General features: G+C 37.7%; 1 protein-coding gene across 21 annotated transcripts in view; it reads right to left on the bottom strand.

Moving 5' to 3' along the window:
* Window positions 1-19,849, bottom strand: part of Baz2b (bromodomain adjacent to zinc finger domain 2B) — a 308,213-nt gene that overhangs the window by 116,592 nt on the left and 171,772 nt on the right. For all 21 annotated transcript variants that reach the window (XM_045146851.1, XM_045146854.1, XM_045146862.1 and 18 more), the window contains 2 exons: window positions 17,988-18,116; window positions 12,793-12,843 (listed from right to left, as the gene is read on the bottom strand). In XM_045146851.1, the coding sequence (XP_045002786.1) occupies window positions 12,793-12,843; window positions 17,988-18,116 (180 nt within the window). The remainder of the gene's footprint in view (window positions 1-12,792; window positions 12,844-17,987; window positions 18,117-19,849) is intronic.

The following is a 19,849-nucleotide window of genomic DNA, read 5'->3' as shown; positions in this document are numbered from 1 at the left end:
CAAGGCAAACTGTTATCAGTAGGTAAAGTCCTTAATAGCTGTGTAGGCCATACCAAAAGAATAGTTGTAATTCTCTGGTTCTTTCTTCCCTTAAAGACTAAACTAATCAGAAGTCATTATTTGAATGATTACAAATACATTTCCTAAACCCCAGCACCACAAATATCTCTCACCTTTGTCTCTGCTCTAGCTGCAGAAGTTATTTATTAAAGGCTTCTTTGGAAGCTAATTTAATGATGTCTGCATTGTGGCTATAATCTTTTTATACTGCAGGGGTACTGTTTTGATTAAATACTTGGGTTCACTGGCAGAACAATGCCCTTAGCCTTAAACTATCTTAAGATATGAAGCCATTTTCCACAAGAGAATTTTTGATCATAGACTAGTGATGGCATAATGAGTCCTATGATCACAAGTATATTCTGTACTAATACAAAAGAAGGGTTTCTTCTTATATCAAACAAAGCATAAGTTGAATAGGATCTATTACCTTCTAGCTATCAAACAAGATTATTTGAATAAGAGAATGTTCCACTTTTGGAAAAGTAAATTTTTTTCCTAGACTAATATTTGTAATGTCAATAGACGCTCCCAAATAAAACTTATCTTAATGATGGGCATGGTGGCACATGCCTTTGACCCCAGAACTCATAGGTGACTTTCAAAAATGGAAGTTTTATTTTGAATTTCCATTTTATCAGATAGCTAAGCATGTGTACATTCTGCATAATGAAAACTCATGCACATCTACAATATCAAGGCTCTAAATAATAAGAAGTTGAACATTTTTCAGCAGAGGTTTTCAACTTCTACAAGTCAGTTCATACAAAAGATTAAAAGCAAATGCAAATGCCAGTGTGTCAGTAACAAGGCATGATGACTACAAGTATCTTTATTAATATTAATGAAAACAACTTATTTTTTATTTTTATTTAAAATTTTTTTTTGTTCACTTATTTATTTATTTGATGGCGACAGACACAGAGAGAAAGACAGATACAGAGAGCGAGAGAGAGAGAGAGAGAGAGAGAGAGAATGGGCGCACCAGGGCCTCCAGCAACTGCATACGAACTCCAGATGCGTGCGCCCCCCCTGTGCATCTGGCTAACGTGGGTCCTGGGGAATCGAGCCTCGAACTGGGGTCCTTAGGCTTCACAGGCAAGCGCTTAGCTGCTAAGCCATCTCTCCAGCCCAAAAATAACTTATGCCAGGTATGATGGTGCACGCCTTTAATTCCAGCAAGGGGGGGGGGCGCGCCGAGGTAGGAGGATTGCGGTGAGTTTAAGGCCACCCTGAGATTACACAGTGAATTCCAGGTCAGCCTGAGCTAAAGCAAGACCCTACCACAAAGAAAACAAAGAAGAAGGAGGAGGAGGAAGAGGAGAAGAAAACTTTTTTCCCTCACAAGGACAAACTAATATAAATACTAAATAAATTCCTGGAACCTAAATTACCAGTGAACAAAGTATCCTATCACTATGGAAAAGCCTAAGTCATGTTAAAACAAAGTAACTGATAAGTCCAAATATGCTAAAACATTCAATCTTTTAAAAAATATCAAGAAAATTGCTGATTAGGATATAACTCAACATGTTGTCTGTTTTGTATGCTAAAAATGTTCCTAATCTTTCAATGCTAGACCAACTTGGAACCTGACTTTGCCTCTTTAACTTGCCAGCATAACTTTATAGCACTGCAGAATCAGCTTCTGGTGTGCACCTTATAAAGAAAACTATGAAAGTGGTAGTTAATTAAATAAAGAACTCATGAGTACTTTAACACCAATAATAATACAGTGTTTTGAATTGAACATAATCAAAATTTCTATAAATTAAAGAAATACTCAAATTACTGGGTAACATTATATTCTTAAACATATCAATGCTTATACATTATGAAACTCAAAATGTATAAATTATGTAAATCTGAACTTTGATTAATGAACTAACAGAAAATAAACCATAATGTTGATCAAACATTTCTTCCTTAAATGATTTTCAACATTTTATGTTTGTAACCACGTAAGTTTTAATATTTTGAAAGATGAGTAGATGATGCATTCAGTTTTCTTTCATTAATTCATTCTGGTTTTTCTTGAGACCAGGCCTCACAATGCAGCCCAAGCTGGCCTCATACCTGCTATTTACCATCTAGCCCAAATTGGCATCAAATTTGTAATCTTTGTTTGCTAGTTTGTTTTTTGCATGTATCCAAGGCTGTCCTCCAATTTTCTGTGTGGTTGGAGAATGATATTGAATTTCTTAGCTTCCTTGTTCTTCCTCCCAAATAGTAGGATTACAAATGTGAGATAACATGTTGGGTTTATGCAGTGCACAGTGATTGGACTCAGCACCTTGTGCATGCTAAGTAAGTACTGTTCCAACTGAGCTACACACACATACACTGAGCTTGTGGTCCTCCTGCCTCAGCATTCTGAGTGCTGGAATTATAGGCACACACCACCAGACCTAGCTTTATTTATTTATTTTTAAATATTTTATTTTTATTTCTTTGACAGAAAGCAAGCAAGCAAGAAAGACAGAGAGACACAGAGAGAGAATGGGCATGCCAGGCCTCCAGCCACTGCACACAAACTCCTGACACATGTGCCCCCCTGTGCATCTGGCTAACGTGGGCCCTGGGGAATCGAACGTGGGTCCTTTGGCTTTGCAGGCAAATGCCTTAACTGCTAAGCCCCAGCCCCCTAGCTTTATTTTTAAGTATTTATTTTGATATTACTTTGGACTCACAAAAGTTGCAAAAATAGTACAGAGTTCTGATATATACCTCATCCAATCCCTACTTATGTCCAGCATGCAAAAGGCTCTGGATTAGAACCTCCTTGGTACCACAGAGGGGCAAAATACCTACTGTGTGAACACTATTGCCATTTTGTATTGAAAACAGAATAAGCCATTCAGGGGCTGGGGTGATGGTTTATTGGTTAAAGATATTGGCTTGCAAAGCTACTGGCCTGGTTTGTCCCAGGTTCAATTCCCCAATACCCATGTAAAGCCAGATGCACAAAATGGCACATACGTCTGCTTTGTTTGCAGGGCAAAGAGGCTATGGCACACCTATTCATATTCTACCCACTCCTCTGTCCTTGCAAATAAATAAGTGAAAAAAAATTTTTTTAAGAAAAGGAAAGGTCATTCAGGGTGCTTAGAACAATAGAAATTCACTGCCTCCCAGTTCTGGAAGGTAGAAGTCTACAGTCAAGGTGTTGGCAGGGCCATGTTCAGTTGCTGCCTTTATCATCACTAAAAAAAGGTCTGTTCTATGCATCTATTCTAGTTTCTGGTAACCTGAGGTTTTCTCCTTTGTCCTTGATGTGCATCCTTTTTATCCCTTTTCATGTCTGTGTCTAAATTTCCCTCTTTATAGAATAAGGACACCAGTCACAGCTAATTAGGGCTTCTTTAATTACCTTATTTGAACTTGATTTCCTCTGTAAGACTATCTCCAAACAAGGACACATTCTGAAGCATTAGGAATTAGAACTCTAATATATTTTATTTTGTGAAGGAGGAGGACTAAGTTTAACCCCTAACACTTGGTTCATTTTTATTAGTAATTAGTCAATTTGATCATATTACCTCAAATTAAAATTATAATGTTCTATTAGCAAAAGTTAGATAAAATAATATTTCAAAAATACTGTCCTTGTGTTCAAACATCAAATTAGCTAAACTTCACTTATGAAAAGCTATACATAGGGCTGGAGAAATGACTCAGTGGTTAAAGCATTTGCTTGCAAAACCTGATGGCCTGGGTTCTCTTCCCCAGTACCCACATATAGTCAGATGCACAAAGTAGTGCATGAGTCTGGAGTTTGTTTACAGAAGTAGGAGGCCCTGGTATTCCCGTTCCCTCTCTACCTACTTAGCTTTTTATGTCTAACTGTCTGTTTTGTAGTCTCAGGGAGGCCTTGAACTCATGGTGATCCTCCTACCTCTGCTTCCCGAGTGCTAGGATTAAAGGCATGTGCCACCATGTCTGGAAATAAATAAAAATATTTTAAGAAAAGCTATACAGCTAAAACCTGGAGAGCCTTTATTTAAGATTTATAGATAACTACAAAATTGACAAATCATTTAAATGAAAGTAGTATAATGATAGTTTATATTATAATATATATACTCAAAAAAAAAACTTTGGCTTTCTCACAGTCCTTTGATAATTCAATACTGACTGTAAATTTAAAACCTGGATACTATTTCAATAAGTCCAGATGAAGTCATAACTCTGCCTTTCATTCTTGTTTTTTATACATTGCCTCATTGGTATAGTCAACTGAATTTTCATGATTATTTACAATGTAGCTTAAGATGCTCATTCCCAACTAAAATCTTGAGGTCATAAGCAGCAGAGCTCAGAAATTTCTTTCATTTGGCATTTTATTTGTATGTATTATATCCTTAGAGAAAGGACTCAAAGATGTTCCTTCCTGTGTGGTTTGTCTGCTCCTTTATGGTCCATGTGCTCGCTGAGATTGCCAGCAGAGTCAAACCAAACTAACAGAATCAGAACACATACTTCTGCCACTTTCCTAGATATTCTGAGTTGCACATCAAACCTGGGCTTATGATTTCATACTTGCTATACCTGGCCTGTGAGATTCACAGCAGTACTGCCAGCTCTATGGTCATCCAAGATTCCAAGTTGCCAATGTATCCATACTTTATCATTACAGTAGCTTGCGGACTGTGGGGCAGACCAAATAAGAAGCTGGCACATGTCTGACTTTTAGGCATTACTGCTGCAAAAGGGCAGTAGCTAGGACATTCGTATGTACCATTAAACTGGACTTCAGAAAATTATAAATGTTAATTTGTCATTTGATTTTCAAGTCTAGTCTTGCAAAATACATCTCGCCTCTGGGTCTTATGTATTTTGTGCCAGACACTGACTGACATCCATTTTAGAAGAAAATATAGTCCTTGTAAAGGACAAATAAAACAATGCCCAATGTATAATTACATATTATGAAGATTTCTATAGAAGAAATTTATAGGTACAGGAATAGGTAATGGTGGGGCAATTACTTAGACACTATGATCAATGGAGTCATTCTAATTAAAGTCTGTATTAGTCAAGATTCATCAAAGAAACAGAACCATTAGGAAGAGTGGTTTTCTATGAGGAATTTGGTTCATGAAATTATGGAGGCCACCTCAGCAAAGCTCGTGGTATCATTCTGAGAACTAGAGAGCTGATGACGATATTACAAGAGAAGACTGGTATCCCAGATCAAGGGTCAAGCAGAGAAACCGAATTCCCTCTTCCTCCACCTTTTTATTCCACTCAAGGAATTGAATGATGCTTACACTGGGGACAGCAATTTGCTCCACACAGTTCACAAATTCAAATACTAATCTCATCTGGGAATACCCTTGTAAACATAGGCAGAAATTATGCTCACTTTGGGCACCATGTATTTCTAGTCAACTGGATATACAAAATTAAGAACTACAATATCTCAGGACATTTAACTTGAAAGGCAGCATGAGAAAAAAAAAAAAGAGTCTTTAAAATCTTAGGACTAGAGGAGGACATATATGAGACGCCAAGCTGGGAAGACTTCCCATGTCAGCAGTGCAAGGTCATGTGGCTGAAATAAAATGAAGGGGCTGGAATGAGAAAAGAACTAGTTAAATATAAATAAACAAGTTTAGGTGAAGTAGGACATGCAATTTTATGTACCAAGGAGGCTGAAATAACAAATGCCCAACTCAATATGGCCAGGTGAAGAAGGTTAATTTAATGACTTTCATAACTCATAACTATCTTGGAAAAGATTCACCTCAGATAAACAAGCTACATTAAAGATTTAACAACATCTTATTTTTATTTTTTCTCTTGATTTTACTCCCTCCAATGGGTCCTTCCTCACAGGTTTGTGGGGTAAGGAAAATGGGAATCCTACCCCACTACATCCAGTAAAAATCACAGCAGAATCTCTTTAGCACTGATTAGTCTAATTTGAATCATGAGCCTATTCCTTAATCACTCTTGCTGGGAAATGGGATGCTTGGGTAACCTAGGTCACATGGAGCATGCAGCCTGGAGCCTTAGTTAAAAACATCTGAAACTGGGCTGGAGAGATAGTTTAGCAGTTAAGGTGCTTGCCTGTGAAGCCTAAGGACCCATTGCAGTGGCTGAGGCCCTGGCATGTCAATATTTTCTCTCTCTCTCTCAAATTAAAAAAAAAATCTGAAACAGTAATTTACATTTGAGGACATAACTTCTAAGAGTGATACAGAAGTGAAGCAGTTATAAGAATCTTAACAAGATGATTATTACAGAAACTGGGATTAGGGCTGGGGACATGTATTAGTGGTTAAGGTGCTTTTCTGCAAAGGCAAAGGACCCAGGTTCAATTCCTCAGGACCCATGTAAGCCAGATGTACACAACGGCACATGTGTCTGGATTTTTTTGCAGTGGCTTGAGGCTCTGGTGTATCATTCTCATATATATATATAAAACCTTTCTATCTCAAATAAATAAATAATTTTTTAAAACTGAGCTTAAAATAAAGCAAAATAAAATATTGGCCAGATGTAATAGTATATGCCTTTATTTCCAACACACAGAAGGTGAAGACAGACAGGTCAGGAGCTCAAAATCATTCTCTGCAACAGCAAGTGTAGGCTTGGACTATATAAAAAGTTATTTCATGGGCTGGAGCTATGGCTTACTGGTTAAGCACTTGTCTGTGAAGCCGGAGGACCGTGGTTTAAGGCTTGATTCCCCAGTACCCATGTAAGCCAGATGCACAGGGTGGCGCATGTATCTGGAGTTCTTTTGCAGTACCTGGAAGCCCTGGTGCACACATTCTCTCTCTCCCTGCCTATCCCTCTCTCAAATAAATAAATAAACATATTTTTTTAAAGTTATTTCAAAAAACCAATCAATCAAAAAGAAAGCAAGAAAGCTGGGCATGGTGGCACATGCCTTTAATCCCAGAAGTAGGAAGATCTCCGTGAGTTCAAGGCCACCCTGAGACAAATTCCAGGTGAGCCTGAGCTAGAGTGAGAGTCTATCTCAAAAAAAAAAAAAAAGAAAAGAAAAGAAAAGAAAGATAGAAAGGAAAAAAAGAAAAAGAAAAAGAAAGGAAGGGGTGGCTCACACCTTAAATTCCAGTGCTTGGATGGCAGAAGTAGAAGGATCACTGTAAATTCAAGGCCAGCCTGGACTTAAAGAATGAATTCCAAGCTAGCCTGGGATAGAATTAGATCCTATCTTTAAACAATAAAAAAGAGAGAGGAAGAGAGGAAAGAGGAAGAAACAAAAGGGAAGAAAGAAAGAACAGCTATAGACATTGGAATGCAGACATAAGATGGATGAGAGTTCAGTCTGGAAATGGTAACTAGAAGGTAAGTATGGCAAGTATGACTCAGTGGTTTCCTGGTCCAATCCTGCTGCTGCCTAAACTTCACAGCTACTACAGAAAACAGTGAAAGCTAGAACTGGCAAATGTAGCATAAAAGGCAGGAAGTCAGATTGAGGATTAAGTAAATATCTGAAAATGTTAAGGGGAAAATTGTGGTATGGAATAAACCACGAAAAGAACAAAACCCAAATCCAGAGTAAAGTATCCAAAATGCCTTGCTTTAAGTAGATTGTTCATGGGAAAGTACTAGGGTATTATAAAAATCTGGCAGAGAACACACTGTTAAAACCTACTCTTAGAGCAAAGTTAGACCCAGATCTATTTAGTTGCATGTATGTTTCAATCATGTGCATTATCACCAAGATCTGCTCAAGAAGCACTTTGGTGTGTCATGGTACAGAGTCCAAAGCTGGCAGAGCAGCTGGAAGTTGGAGGGTAAGCTCTGAAGCATGGAAACCACATAGAGGCCACAAGGCCTATATCACCCTAAACATTTTGCTGACCAAGAATGTTCACACAGCCGGGTGTGGTGGCGAACACCTTTAATCCCAGCACTTGGGAGGCAGGGGTAGGGGGATCATGTGAGTTAAAGGCCATCCTGAGAATACATTGTGAATTCCAGGTCAGCCTGAGCTAGAGTGAGACCCTACCTGGAACAAAACAAAACAAAACAACAACAACCAAAAAAGAATGTTTACAACACATACACAGACCATAAGGGTGGGCTGAAAAACAAAAATCATGAGACCAGAAAAGAGTGATATCATCAGCACATTTTCTGATGTCAATAAAATCAAAGTCAATATAAATTTTAAAATATATTTGACTGACTTTTATAAATTTCATCAAAGAATAAGAGAAAATATACATTACTTTTATTGGAATGAGAAAATAACTGAAAAATGTATGGATTGCAACTACAGTTCTACTTATCAGGAAAGTTCATAGCATTAGATACAAACATAAAAAGGAAAAAAGTCCCTAATACGTTGTTAAAATTTAACTTTAAAAAACTAGAAGAATACTCTTAAAAAGACAGAAATAATAAACATAAAGCACGTATCAAAAAACATAAAACAAAAAGCCAAGAAAATTCTGAGACTGAGAGTTTTTTAAAAAGATCAATTAAGGCTGGAGAGATGGCTTAGCAGTTAAGCGCTTGCCTGTGAAGCCTAAGGACACCGGTTCGAGGCTCGGTTCCCCAGGTCCCACGTTAGCCAGATGCACAAGGGGGTGCACGTGTCTGGAGTTCGTTTGCAGAGGCTGGAAGCCCTGGCGCGCCCATTCTCTCCCTCTATCTGTCTTTCTCTCTGTGTCTGTTGCTCTCAAATTAAAAAAATAATAATAAAATAATAAAAAAGATCAATTAGTATATATGTGTGTGTGTGTGTATTCTAGTAAGTAAAAAAAAATTGTCATAGTACATAAAGATACATCTGATTATCAATATCAATAGCAGAAGAGAAAACACTACAAATGTGAGCCCAAAAAATTCAATGACAGATAAACTAGGCACATTCATTGAAAAATTCCAATCAAATTTTTTGTGAAGAAAAAAATCCATTTTTTGGTGTTTCTTTTTTAATGTGTGTGTATGACAAGCTACCACTACACCACATAGTCCAGTAAAACTGAATTTTAAAAGGTAAAATCATGACTTAATATTTTACAATAAAAAATTAACAAACACACACAAAAAAATCTTCAGGCTCAGATGTGTTCACTGCTGGATTTTGCCAAACTTTTAGGGAAGGAATAATACCAATTCTATATTCTTCTAAAAACTAAATGATAGAGGTAAGAGTAATCCCAAATCATTTTCAAAAAAGAATAAGAGAAAAGAGAAACAGACCAATAAACTTGATGAACACTAGCCTGAGGATTCACAACAAAATTTCAGCAAGTCACATCTAATAATAATTTAAAAGGCTGGGCTGGAGAGATGGCTTAGCAGTTAAGTGCTTGCCTGTGAAGTCTAAGGACCCCAGTTTGAGGCTGGATTCCCCAGGACCCATGTAAGACAGATGCACAAGGGGGCGCATGTGTCTGGAGTTCCTTTGCAGTGGCTTGAGGCCCTGGTATGCCCATTCTCTCTCTCTCTCTCTCTCTGCCTCTTTCTCTCTTTGTCAGTCTCAAATAAATAAATATAAATAAATAAATAAATTATAAAAAAAATAATTTAAAAGGCTATACATCATGACCAAGTGGGATTAATATCTGAAATTCTATATGCTGATTTACCATTTAGAAAAGTTAGTCAATAAAATGCAAATTAAAAATAAAAGGCCACATCTTTATTTTTAATCTTTTTTTTGAGGTAGGGTTTCACTCTAACCCAGGCTGACTTGGAATTCACTGGAATTCACTAAGTAGCCTCAGGGTAGCCTCAAAATCACAGAGGTCCTCCTCCTACCTCAGCCTCCTGAGTGCTGGGATTAAAGGCATATGCCACCACGCCAGGCTCAAAGGCTACATCATTTCAATAGACACAAAGTATGTGACAAAATTTGAAACTAAATTAAAAATATGCAAAAGTTTGGGTTGGAGAGATGGATTAATGGTTAAGGCACCTGCCTGCGAAGCCTAAGGACCCAGGTTTGATCTGCCATTACATACATAATGCACAAGGTAATGCATGAGCCTGGAGTTCCTTTGCAGAGTCTGGAGGCCCTGGCACGGGCATTCAAATCTCTCTCTGCCTTTTCTTCTCCCTCTCTCTCAAATAAATAAATAAATAACCCAATGCAAAAGTCAAGGATGTTTTATTATCACGTTTGTTCAGTTTGTTCTATAAAGTGAAATTTTACCGAAGCAAGGCAAAGAAACAAAAAAGTACACCAATTTGAAAGAAAGAGCCCAATAAAATAGTAAAGAAGCTGAAAAGATACATTATGAATTAAGGTAGACGAACGGCAAATATATACATGAAAATTTGTTCAACTCCATCATCTTTAGAGAAATACATATTAAAACCCAAAAAACATGCCATGATATTTCCACGTTTATAATGGATAAAAAATTGAAATGACATATTAAGATTAGCAAGGATATGGAGTAACTGTAACTTTCACATATTGCTAATGGGAGATATTAAATGATACAGCCACTTAGAGAAATACTTATCAATTCTTTTTTTTGGAGGGGGGTGGTTTTGGTTTTGGCTTTTCGAGGTAGGGTCTCACTCTAGCTCAGGCTGACCTGGATTTCACTATATAGTCTCAAGGTGGCCTTGAACTCACAGTGATCTTCCTACCTCTGCCTCCTGAGAGCTGGGATTAAAGGTGTGTGCCACCACACACAGCATCAGTTCTTCTTAAATGAAACATATACTTACAATATTCCCTAATAATACCATTTGTAGGTGTTTACCCATGAAAAATAAAAACATCTGTAAAGGTCTGTGGAGATGGCCCAGCCATTAAAAGCACTTGCCACCAAAGCCTTCCACTGCCCATATAAAACCAGATGCACAGAGTGGCACACACATCTGAAATCTGTTTGCAGTGGTGCGAGACCCTCTCTTTATTTCTTTCTCTTTCTCTCTCCTTGCAAGTAAATAAAATTAAAAAAAAAAAAAAAAAAGAACAACAGCTGGGTATGGTAGTACACACCTTTAATCCCAGCACTCAGGAGACAGAGAATGATCGTTGTGAATTCGAGGCCATCCTGAGACTCCGTAGTGAATTCCAGGTTAGCCTAGGCTAGAGTGAAATCCTACCTTGAGGAAAAAAAAAAACAAAAAAAAAAAAAAAACACAACAACAATAACCAAAAAACCCCACCTTGAGCCAGTAAATACAAGGATTTTTAACATCAATATTCATGGAATTATTAAAGTACACCAGAAGCAAAAGAACACATAATTCTATTTATATAAAATCCCGGAAACAGTACACAACAGTGATAGAAAGCTGACCAGGGATTGCCAAGGTCAGGATTAAAGGAGGAATATGACTTCACAAAGATGCAAAAGCAACTGTCAAGACTCAGGAAGCTCCTGACACTAACAAGATTTACACAGTGCCTCCCTACAATTATAAAGGAGTTAACACTGCAAGAGAGAAGGGGCTCTCCAGTCAGCAAATCGCACAGAGAGCTCTACGGATCTCATACCATGGTGGGATGGGATTGATTGATAAGTAACCCCAATGAACTCACTCCTGGTTCACTAAGCTACACTTGGGTGAAATTGTTCCTTTGGTCTGTGGTCAGTGCCCTGCTTGAGGTGAGCAGATATGTGTTCAGCTCTCCCCAGAAAAATTCATGCAACAATCTGTCTTGCTCTTCTCCATCAAGTGGGTATACAGCAACAAGGTGGAGTCTCTGAAGGGAAATGTCTTCAGTGCTATGGTTTGGATATAGTTTTCCCCTACAATTTCATTTGTTAGCAGCTTGGTCAACAACACAATATTAAGAAGATGAGTGTCACGGGGCACCACCTTCAGAAGTGCTTAATATAGTTATCACAAAACCAGATGAGTTCTTATGGATAGCAGGTTGAGATAAAGCAACAGCAACCAATATGTTTGGCCTTTTCCCCAAACAAAATTGTTCCCTTTCTACATATCTGTCATATTTGATACAACTAGGAGTCTTTCATCACACAGCAGTACATAACTTTTAAGACCTTCTGGTCAGCACAATTGTAAGCCAAATAAATATCAAACAATCTTTCTTTCTCTCAATCTCAATCTCTGTGTGCATTTGTATAAGCCACATTGTTTGTGTACACACATGCAGTGGAGGCTACAGATTGACATCATGTGTCTGTCCTGATCATTCTCTATTTCCTGAGGCAGATCTCTCAGTTAAACACAGGAATCACTGATTGAGAAAGACTAGCTAGCCAGTTTGTACTGGGGATGCCCCATCTCTTCCTCCAGAGCACTGAGATTTCATGCCTAGCTGACGTTTATGTGTGTGCTATGGGCACAAACTCATGTTTGTATGGCAAGAGTTTTATCTACTGAGTCATAACTACCCCCCCCCCCGACTGCAGCCACAAATCTCTTTTATAACTATTGTTTATTTATTTATTTGCAAGGGGAGAGACAGAGATGAAAGGAAGGAAAGAAAGAAGATAGATAGATAGATAGACAGACAGACAGACAGACAGACAGACAGACAGATAGATAGATAGATAGATAGATAGATAGATAGATGATAAGTAAATAAATATGGCCATGCCAGGGTCTCTTGCCACTGCAAACAAACTCCATGTATGTGTAGCACTTTGTGCATCTGGCTTCATATAAGTACTACGGAATCAAACCCAGGCCATCAGGCTTTGCAAACAAGTGCCTTTAACTGCTAAGCCATCTTTCCAGGCCCACAAATCTCTTTTGTTTATAAAATACCCATACTTATAGTAATACAAAACAGACTGAGATACTCACCAGACACTGAGTCGGGCGGTACCTTGATCTTGGACTTCCCAGCTTCCAGAACTGTGAACAATAAATTTTTATTACTTATAAATGACTTGACTTAAGGTCTTTTGTTATAACAGCCTGAATGGACTAAGCCAAAAGGTAAATAACTTAGGAATCCATGCATAACCTTAGAGGATCTCTTCAACAAGAAACAGAAAACAAACTTAAGTAAAAATATTGATAAATTTGACTACATTAAAATTGGGATTTCTATTTATCTAAAGCCAATGTATAATAAAAGACATACACACCACAAACTGGGATAAAATATCTCCCACACATAAACAAAAAAAATCTATCATAAAAAAATACATAATTATTTAAGAAAAATAGCTAGAACTCATTAGAAATAGGAAGTTAAGCCACAGCCTTCATATATCCATAGATAGATAGATAGATAGATAGATAGATAGATAGATAGATAGATAGATAGATTATATAGGTTATACTCTTATTATAGGTTATACTCTTTTAGTCCCTTACCCCTGCTCCTGTTTCCCTGGAGCCCTCCTCAGTGGGGCTATACTTTTCACTGTGGGGTCATGAAGGCCACAGTCAGTTCTCGCGGGGAAGCAGGGGGACTATGTCTAAGGGTCCCACTTAAAACAGCCTTATTTTTAAAATATTTTCTTTATATATTTGCAAGCAGAGAGGGAAAGAGAGAGAGAATGGGCACATCAGGGCTTCCAGCCACTGCAAACGAACTCCAGGTACATGTGCCACTTTGTACATCTGGCTTAAAGTGGGTACTAGAGAATCAAACCTGTGTTGTCAGGCATTGCAGGCAAACGCCTTAACTGTTGATCCATCTCTCTAGCCCCAAACAGCCTTACTTTTTAAAAAAGTGATGAAATATAAAAAACTAAAAACTTTCAAAACTAAAAAGGCATCTTAGTGAAGTAGTATTCACCATTGACAAAACGTCCAAAAGTCTGACAATGTGAAAAACCAGGAAGGATCAGGATTTGTAAAATACACATAGCCAAAAAAAGAAAATAAAACTCAGCTGGTCTTATGGGTGATGGTACCTTCAGAAATGTGTGTGCATATGCATCACTATCCATACACAATGGTATTCACAACAGCACTGTAGGAAAGTGGCAAGAGTTGGAGGCATCTGATTTCTAAACCCACCAACAATAGCAGAGATAAATAAATGTATGTGTCTTCCATGCACATCTAACACACACAAATAACTTAATCGTTAGTCCTTAAAAATGTATTCCTTTTTTGCATTTCTCATTATGTCATCCAGTAAAGATACTCAAGTCATACCAGAGCTTCACTTTGTATAAGTATCTATGTCCAAATGCAGTTTTTATGTTTCATACAAAACCACTCCCTAGATAACTCTGGAATCTTGTTTCTCACTTCATTGCCAGTACTCCTTAACCTGTATGCTCACTATTTCTCATCTGAATAGATATAAGTATGCAAGTATAAAAAGCAGATCTTCTTTGTATCTGGTTCTACCCCTATTGCAAATGGAAGCTCACATGCTGCTGGGAAATCTCTGAAAGCCTGTAACGCCAGAAGTCTTATGTACAAAGTACAAGTGCAGATAAGGGTTACAATTCACTAGGCACCTTTAAGATAGGAATTATATCATTTATCATCATAATATTACAGAGCAGATGTTATACCTATATTATAAATGAGACAATTACATCTTAGGAAAAGGTTTACCCAGATTCACAGAGATAATAAGTAGATAAATGGAGAGTAAATAGTTACATAAATTCCTAAGCATGGGCTGGAGAGATGGCTTAGTGGTTAAGTGCTTGCTTGTGAAGCCTAAGGGTCTCAGTTCAAGGCTTGACTCTCCAGGACTCACATAAGCCAGATGTACAAAGGGTGCACACATCTGGATTTCGGATTTCATTTGCAGTGGCTGGAGGTCCTGGCACACCCATTCTCTCTCTAACTATCTGCTTCTTTCTCTCTCTGTCTGTTATTCTAAAATAAATAAATAAAAATAAAATTAATTTAAAAAAATTCTTAAGCATGCCACATCCAGGATTTTATCTTGGCCTACTCCCCAGCCTTACCTCCCTCCTATCTTACTCTTGTACACAGCCATAGCACATATTACTAACTGAACCCCTATTTTATCCAGGATGGTAAAAAACTGAGTTGAAGAACATTCTTGCTAGCCTTCCTTAAAGCCAAGATGATCACTCTCAGGGTTCTGATGAAAGAGAAGTCAAGTGGTAATCTCTGGGTGAGGTTACTCTGTTCTACCTACCTCATTCCCCTTGGTTTTCCAGAAACAGTGCTCTAGGTAGAACAGGCAGCTGTGAAATACTCATGTGAGCATAAAATTTTATACTTCAGAATGACAGGGTTTTGAAGTAAGAGCTCAGGCATATGATGTTTCTCACTTCAGGACTGCCTATCTTGCGTAGGTGTGTTTACCATGCTGCCCTGTTTATAATTAATCAGTGTTCTAACATATCCTAGAGCACTGAGACCTCAATGATCAACATGCAATTCACTCAATACACCATGATTTGGCACACAATTGTAGAAGACTGCAATTAAGATACAAATGTTAAATTTTTATGGAAACGCACTCCTACTGCAGCTTTAACTAGAGGAGTTTTAGTTTATCAGCTTTATGTATTCTGCCAATGTATAAGCTTTTGTTTAATGTGATCTGCTTCCAGAATTAACTGAAAATCACTAGTCTATGGTACAGACTAGCATTTAGATTTTTCAGATTTTTATCTTTGTATTAAATAACCAGATATCACAAATATGTTCACTTTGTAAAGTGAATTTGTGAAATTATATTTGAATATCATTCTCTTAGCTTGTACCTATAGCCAGCATATGGGAAACCACCTGAAGACCTGTGAGCCTGACCTACAGGATAGTGTGCATCACAGAGTATTTTACATTTCATACTAAGGGCTCTAGTGGCATATTCCCTACATCACTCAGGGCAAAGAAGGGTTGTTCTTTTGTTTTCCTAAAGAGTAATATACTTTATTCACATTAGGATAATCTAAGCCATATAATCCTTACTGCTTTCCTTTAATTCTTAGCAGCTAACCAGTTAAATATTTTGCTCAGCAGCTGTGACTTGTTTGGTATGATAGACCATGCTTTAAATATTAGCACTTAATAGTTTGAAATAGAAAATTTTCAAGTGCCAGGCCAACCTGGGTAACATACATAACAAAGCTAAACACTGTTAAAAAAAAAAAAGTTGTAGCTTTCTTCTGCTAAGATCTTTTTATTGTTCAGAGCTTATCTTTTGATATTTTAGTTAACTGTTTGTGTTAACTATGCCTATGTGTTTAGTGAAAGGTATCTCAAATTATTTTTAGGAGAATGCAGCTTATGCTTTAAAAACAAACATTCTGGTCCAGTGTGGTGGCGCATGCCTTTCATCCCAGCACTCAGGAAGCAGAGGTAGGAGGATCACTGAGACTATATAGTGAATTCCAGAGCAGCCTGGGCTACAGTGAGACCTTACCTCAAAAAACCTGGGCTGGAGAGATGGCTTGGCAGTTAAGGTGTTAGCCTGCAAAGCCAAAAGACCTAGGTTTGATTCCCCAGGACCCACGTAAGCCAGATGCACAAGGTGGTCCATGCGTACGGAGTTCATTTGCAGTGGCTGGAGGTCCTGGTGTACCCATCCTCTCCCTCTCTCTCTCAAATAAGTAAATAAAATTTTTTAAAAAACCTCTAATGATTATTTTAAAAACCCGAGTGCCCTCAAAAGGTCATGAAAGAATTGTTTAGAATTGGGTGTTTTAAAGATCAAAATTCTGTTTTGTTTTTCTCTGTAAATCAAATACATTGAGATTAAATTGTTTAAAATAAATAAATTGTTCCCTTATCACTCTGAATTTATGTTCAAATGAAAAAATAATCAGGGGCTGGAGAGATGGCTTAGTGGTTAAGCGCTTGCCTGTGAAGCCTAAGGACCCCGGTTCGAGGCTCGGTTCCCCAGGTCCCACGTTAGCCAGATGCACAAGGGGGCGCACGCGTCTGGAGTTCGTTTACAGAGGCTTGAAAGCCCTGGCGCGCCCATTCTGTCTCTCTCCCACTATCTGTGTTTCTCTCTGTGTCTATCGCTCTCAAATAAATAAATAAAAAATTAAAAAAAGGAGGTTTTTTAAAAAAAAAAAAAAAAGAAAAAATAATCAGGTACATCAAAGAGTGTCCAATCCACATCCCTTAGGACATGTATAAATGTGGACTAATCCCAAATTATAAACTTACTTAAAACATTATGAACATGATTCTTAAATGTGAGCTTTGTAGATGACAACATTGCTGTCACAATGCCTGGATCATAACTTATAGGTAAAAGAGAATGAATCAAACAAAAAAAGACAGAAAAATAGCTGAAGAAAATAAATTTGCCTGTTTCCTTGGGTATTTTGTAAGCAAATACCCCATGCTTATACATTTCATTTATGAGTAATTACTGTTTTAATTTTAGGGTATCATTTAGTTCTCCTGTTTATAAACATAAAATAATATACAAGACAAAAGGCACAAGGTTAAAATGCTTCCTACTAATAAAGAAATGCGTTAATCAAGTTTGGAGTTTTTGACTTACTCTATTAAACTTTAAGAAAAGGGCAAAGAATGATTTGGAGGAGTATGAGTAAGAACTACATAAGTATTAAAATTGAAGATATTTTTACTTGTGAAATAAAACTCTCTTTTATCCTATTTTGTCATTTTATCAATAGAAACTTTGTTCATGCTTATAAGAAACTTGCCATACCTTGAAATTTTTAAATGTTTTCCAACAAGTAAATGATTTGCTTTAGTATACATATAATCTGTCTTAGTATCCATCCGTGAACTGGGGTAGATGGAGCATGTGAAGGTTAATTCAAATATTGGAAGCAAATTCACAGCAAAGTGTTCATAACAATGGTATGTAACCTCACCACCAAGGACTTCCATTTCTTCACTCTCTCATGGGCCTATGACTTTATACTTACTAATGTATTCACATTAAAATGACAAAAGAGCAAACTCAAAACTTATAAACATAAAAACATGGAATAATGGATAGTATCCAGAGTAAAATCCAAAAGAAGCAAAATGAGTAACCCAGTAATTATTCAGTAGGTCACAGACGTTTTATTCAGAGCTTGGCATTAGGAAATGGAATCAGTAAAGGTACTCACCACACGGGCTGATTGCAGAGCTAAGGGGAGCAGCTGCGGGGGAAAGGCCGCCTGTGGAAGCGGCTGCAGCCGCAGAAGGTGTGGCAGAGCAGGCTGTTGAGGACGGCAGCCTTTCTCCGGACTCCATAGCTATAACAGAAGAAAAATGTCGTTGGTATTAGATATAATTAGACATATTCATATACTTTGCTTATTTTGAAAGTCTGGTAAAACTTTAGACAGAAAAGATAAAATATGGACAGAAATACTTCTACAACTTGAAAATTGGATGTCCCTGCCCCAAGTCATGTCAAGGCTTAACTCCTGGGTTGGGAAAAGGAGGTATGACCTCTAAGAGGTCCTAAGTCCCTGACAGGGATCAATATGCTTCTTGTGGGACTAGACAGGAATAAATGTCTCACTGTCTTGGAAATGGATTCGTTCTTTGGAGAATGACACAGTTCCGCAGGTCACCCTACATGGGTAGCTGCTCTGTCTTAAACTTCCCAACTTTCAGGGTAGTCCTTCCTTTATAAATCACTCAGGCTTACATATTCTGCTTTAGATGAAATAAGCTTAATTTTGCATTTGGACAGGGTCTCACCCAAACTAGTTTTCAACTTTATGCCTAAATGTTCCTCCCAACTCAGTCCCTGAGTTGGGACTACAATCATATGCCCCTGTACTCAGCTTGAAATAAGTTCAATTTTAGGTGCATCATATCCTCTTCTCATAGATTCGCAAGTTTTCTAAGTGGTGTAATTATTAAAATTTTATTTATTTAATGTGGGTATGTGTGTTCATGTGCGTGCATGCAATGGCATGCATGTAGAGCACCTTTTAGGTGCTCCACCATCCACCCTGTTATGAGGCAGGGTCTCTACACTCCTTTTGCCAATTTCTAGGATGTTCTCCTATCTCTGCCTCCCTTCTTGCTATAGTACAAATGTGTGGTACCAAAAGTTGGGACCATTATATTCTTATTCTTCCTAATCCTTCACATCTATTCATTATTAACATAATTGCTATATTTTTAAAAAAGATTTATTTTTCTTTATTAGAAATAGAAAGGAAGAGAGAGAGAGAGAGAGAGAGAGAGAGAGAGAGAGAGGTTGAGAATGGGCATGTCGGGGTCTCTAGCCACTGCAAGAAACCTCTAGATACATGCAACACCATGTACATCTGGCTTATGTGGGACCTGGAGAATTGAACCTGGGTCCTCAAGCTTTGCAGACAAGTGCCATAACCACTAAGCCAGATCTCTAGCCCTCCCCTGTTATCTTAAAGAATCAAGAAGACATTGCAAGCTGAGTGTGGTAGTTTATGTCCATAATCCCAGCTACTTGGGATTCTGAGATGGGAGAATCACAAGTTCAATGCAAATCTGGGCAATATAGTGAAATTACAAAAAAAGAAGAAGAAGAAGAAAGGGAGGAAGGAAGGAAAGAAGAACAAGTTTAAAGTACATGTGCAATGTGCACCAAGGGATAGGAGCCATTGTTGAAGATTTGAGGAGAAACAGGTATTTGCATGACTTTGAGGTTTCTTCTTTGAAATATATATATAGTAAAAAGAGAGAAAAGGTAACTGCACAAGAAGCTTATCCCTTATAATAAAATCAATCAATAGCATATATTCCCTGGTGCTCTGAGAGGAGCACATCACTCCTGTGGTACTCTTCTCAATAATGCGTAGCTACAGTTGAACCATGAGAAAACATAGCATCAGATAAGCAGAAATTAGAAGATCATATAAAAAATAACCAGCAAGCATTTAACAACAGTGTCACAACCATGAAAGAAAAGGAGGGCCCGAAGAACTGCTGTAATTTGGACAGTAAGGAGATATATATCTCTATTATGACTCAGGATACTTGGTAGAAT

Source organism: Jaculus jaculus, chromosome 4 (genome assembly GCF_020740685.1).
Source record: "Jaculus jaculus isolate mJacJac1 chromosome 4, mJacJac1.mat.Y.cur, whole genome shotgun sequence".
NCBI classification, from domain to species: Eukaryota; Metazoa; Chordata; class Mammalia; order Rodentia; family Dipodidae; genus Jaculus; species Jaculus jaculus.
The sequence above is the reverse complement of the archived record's forward strand: the minus strand, read 5'-3'. Positions and strand labels throughout refer to the sequence as shown.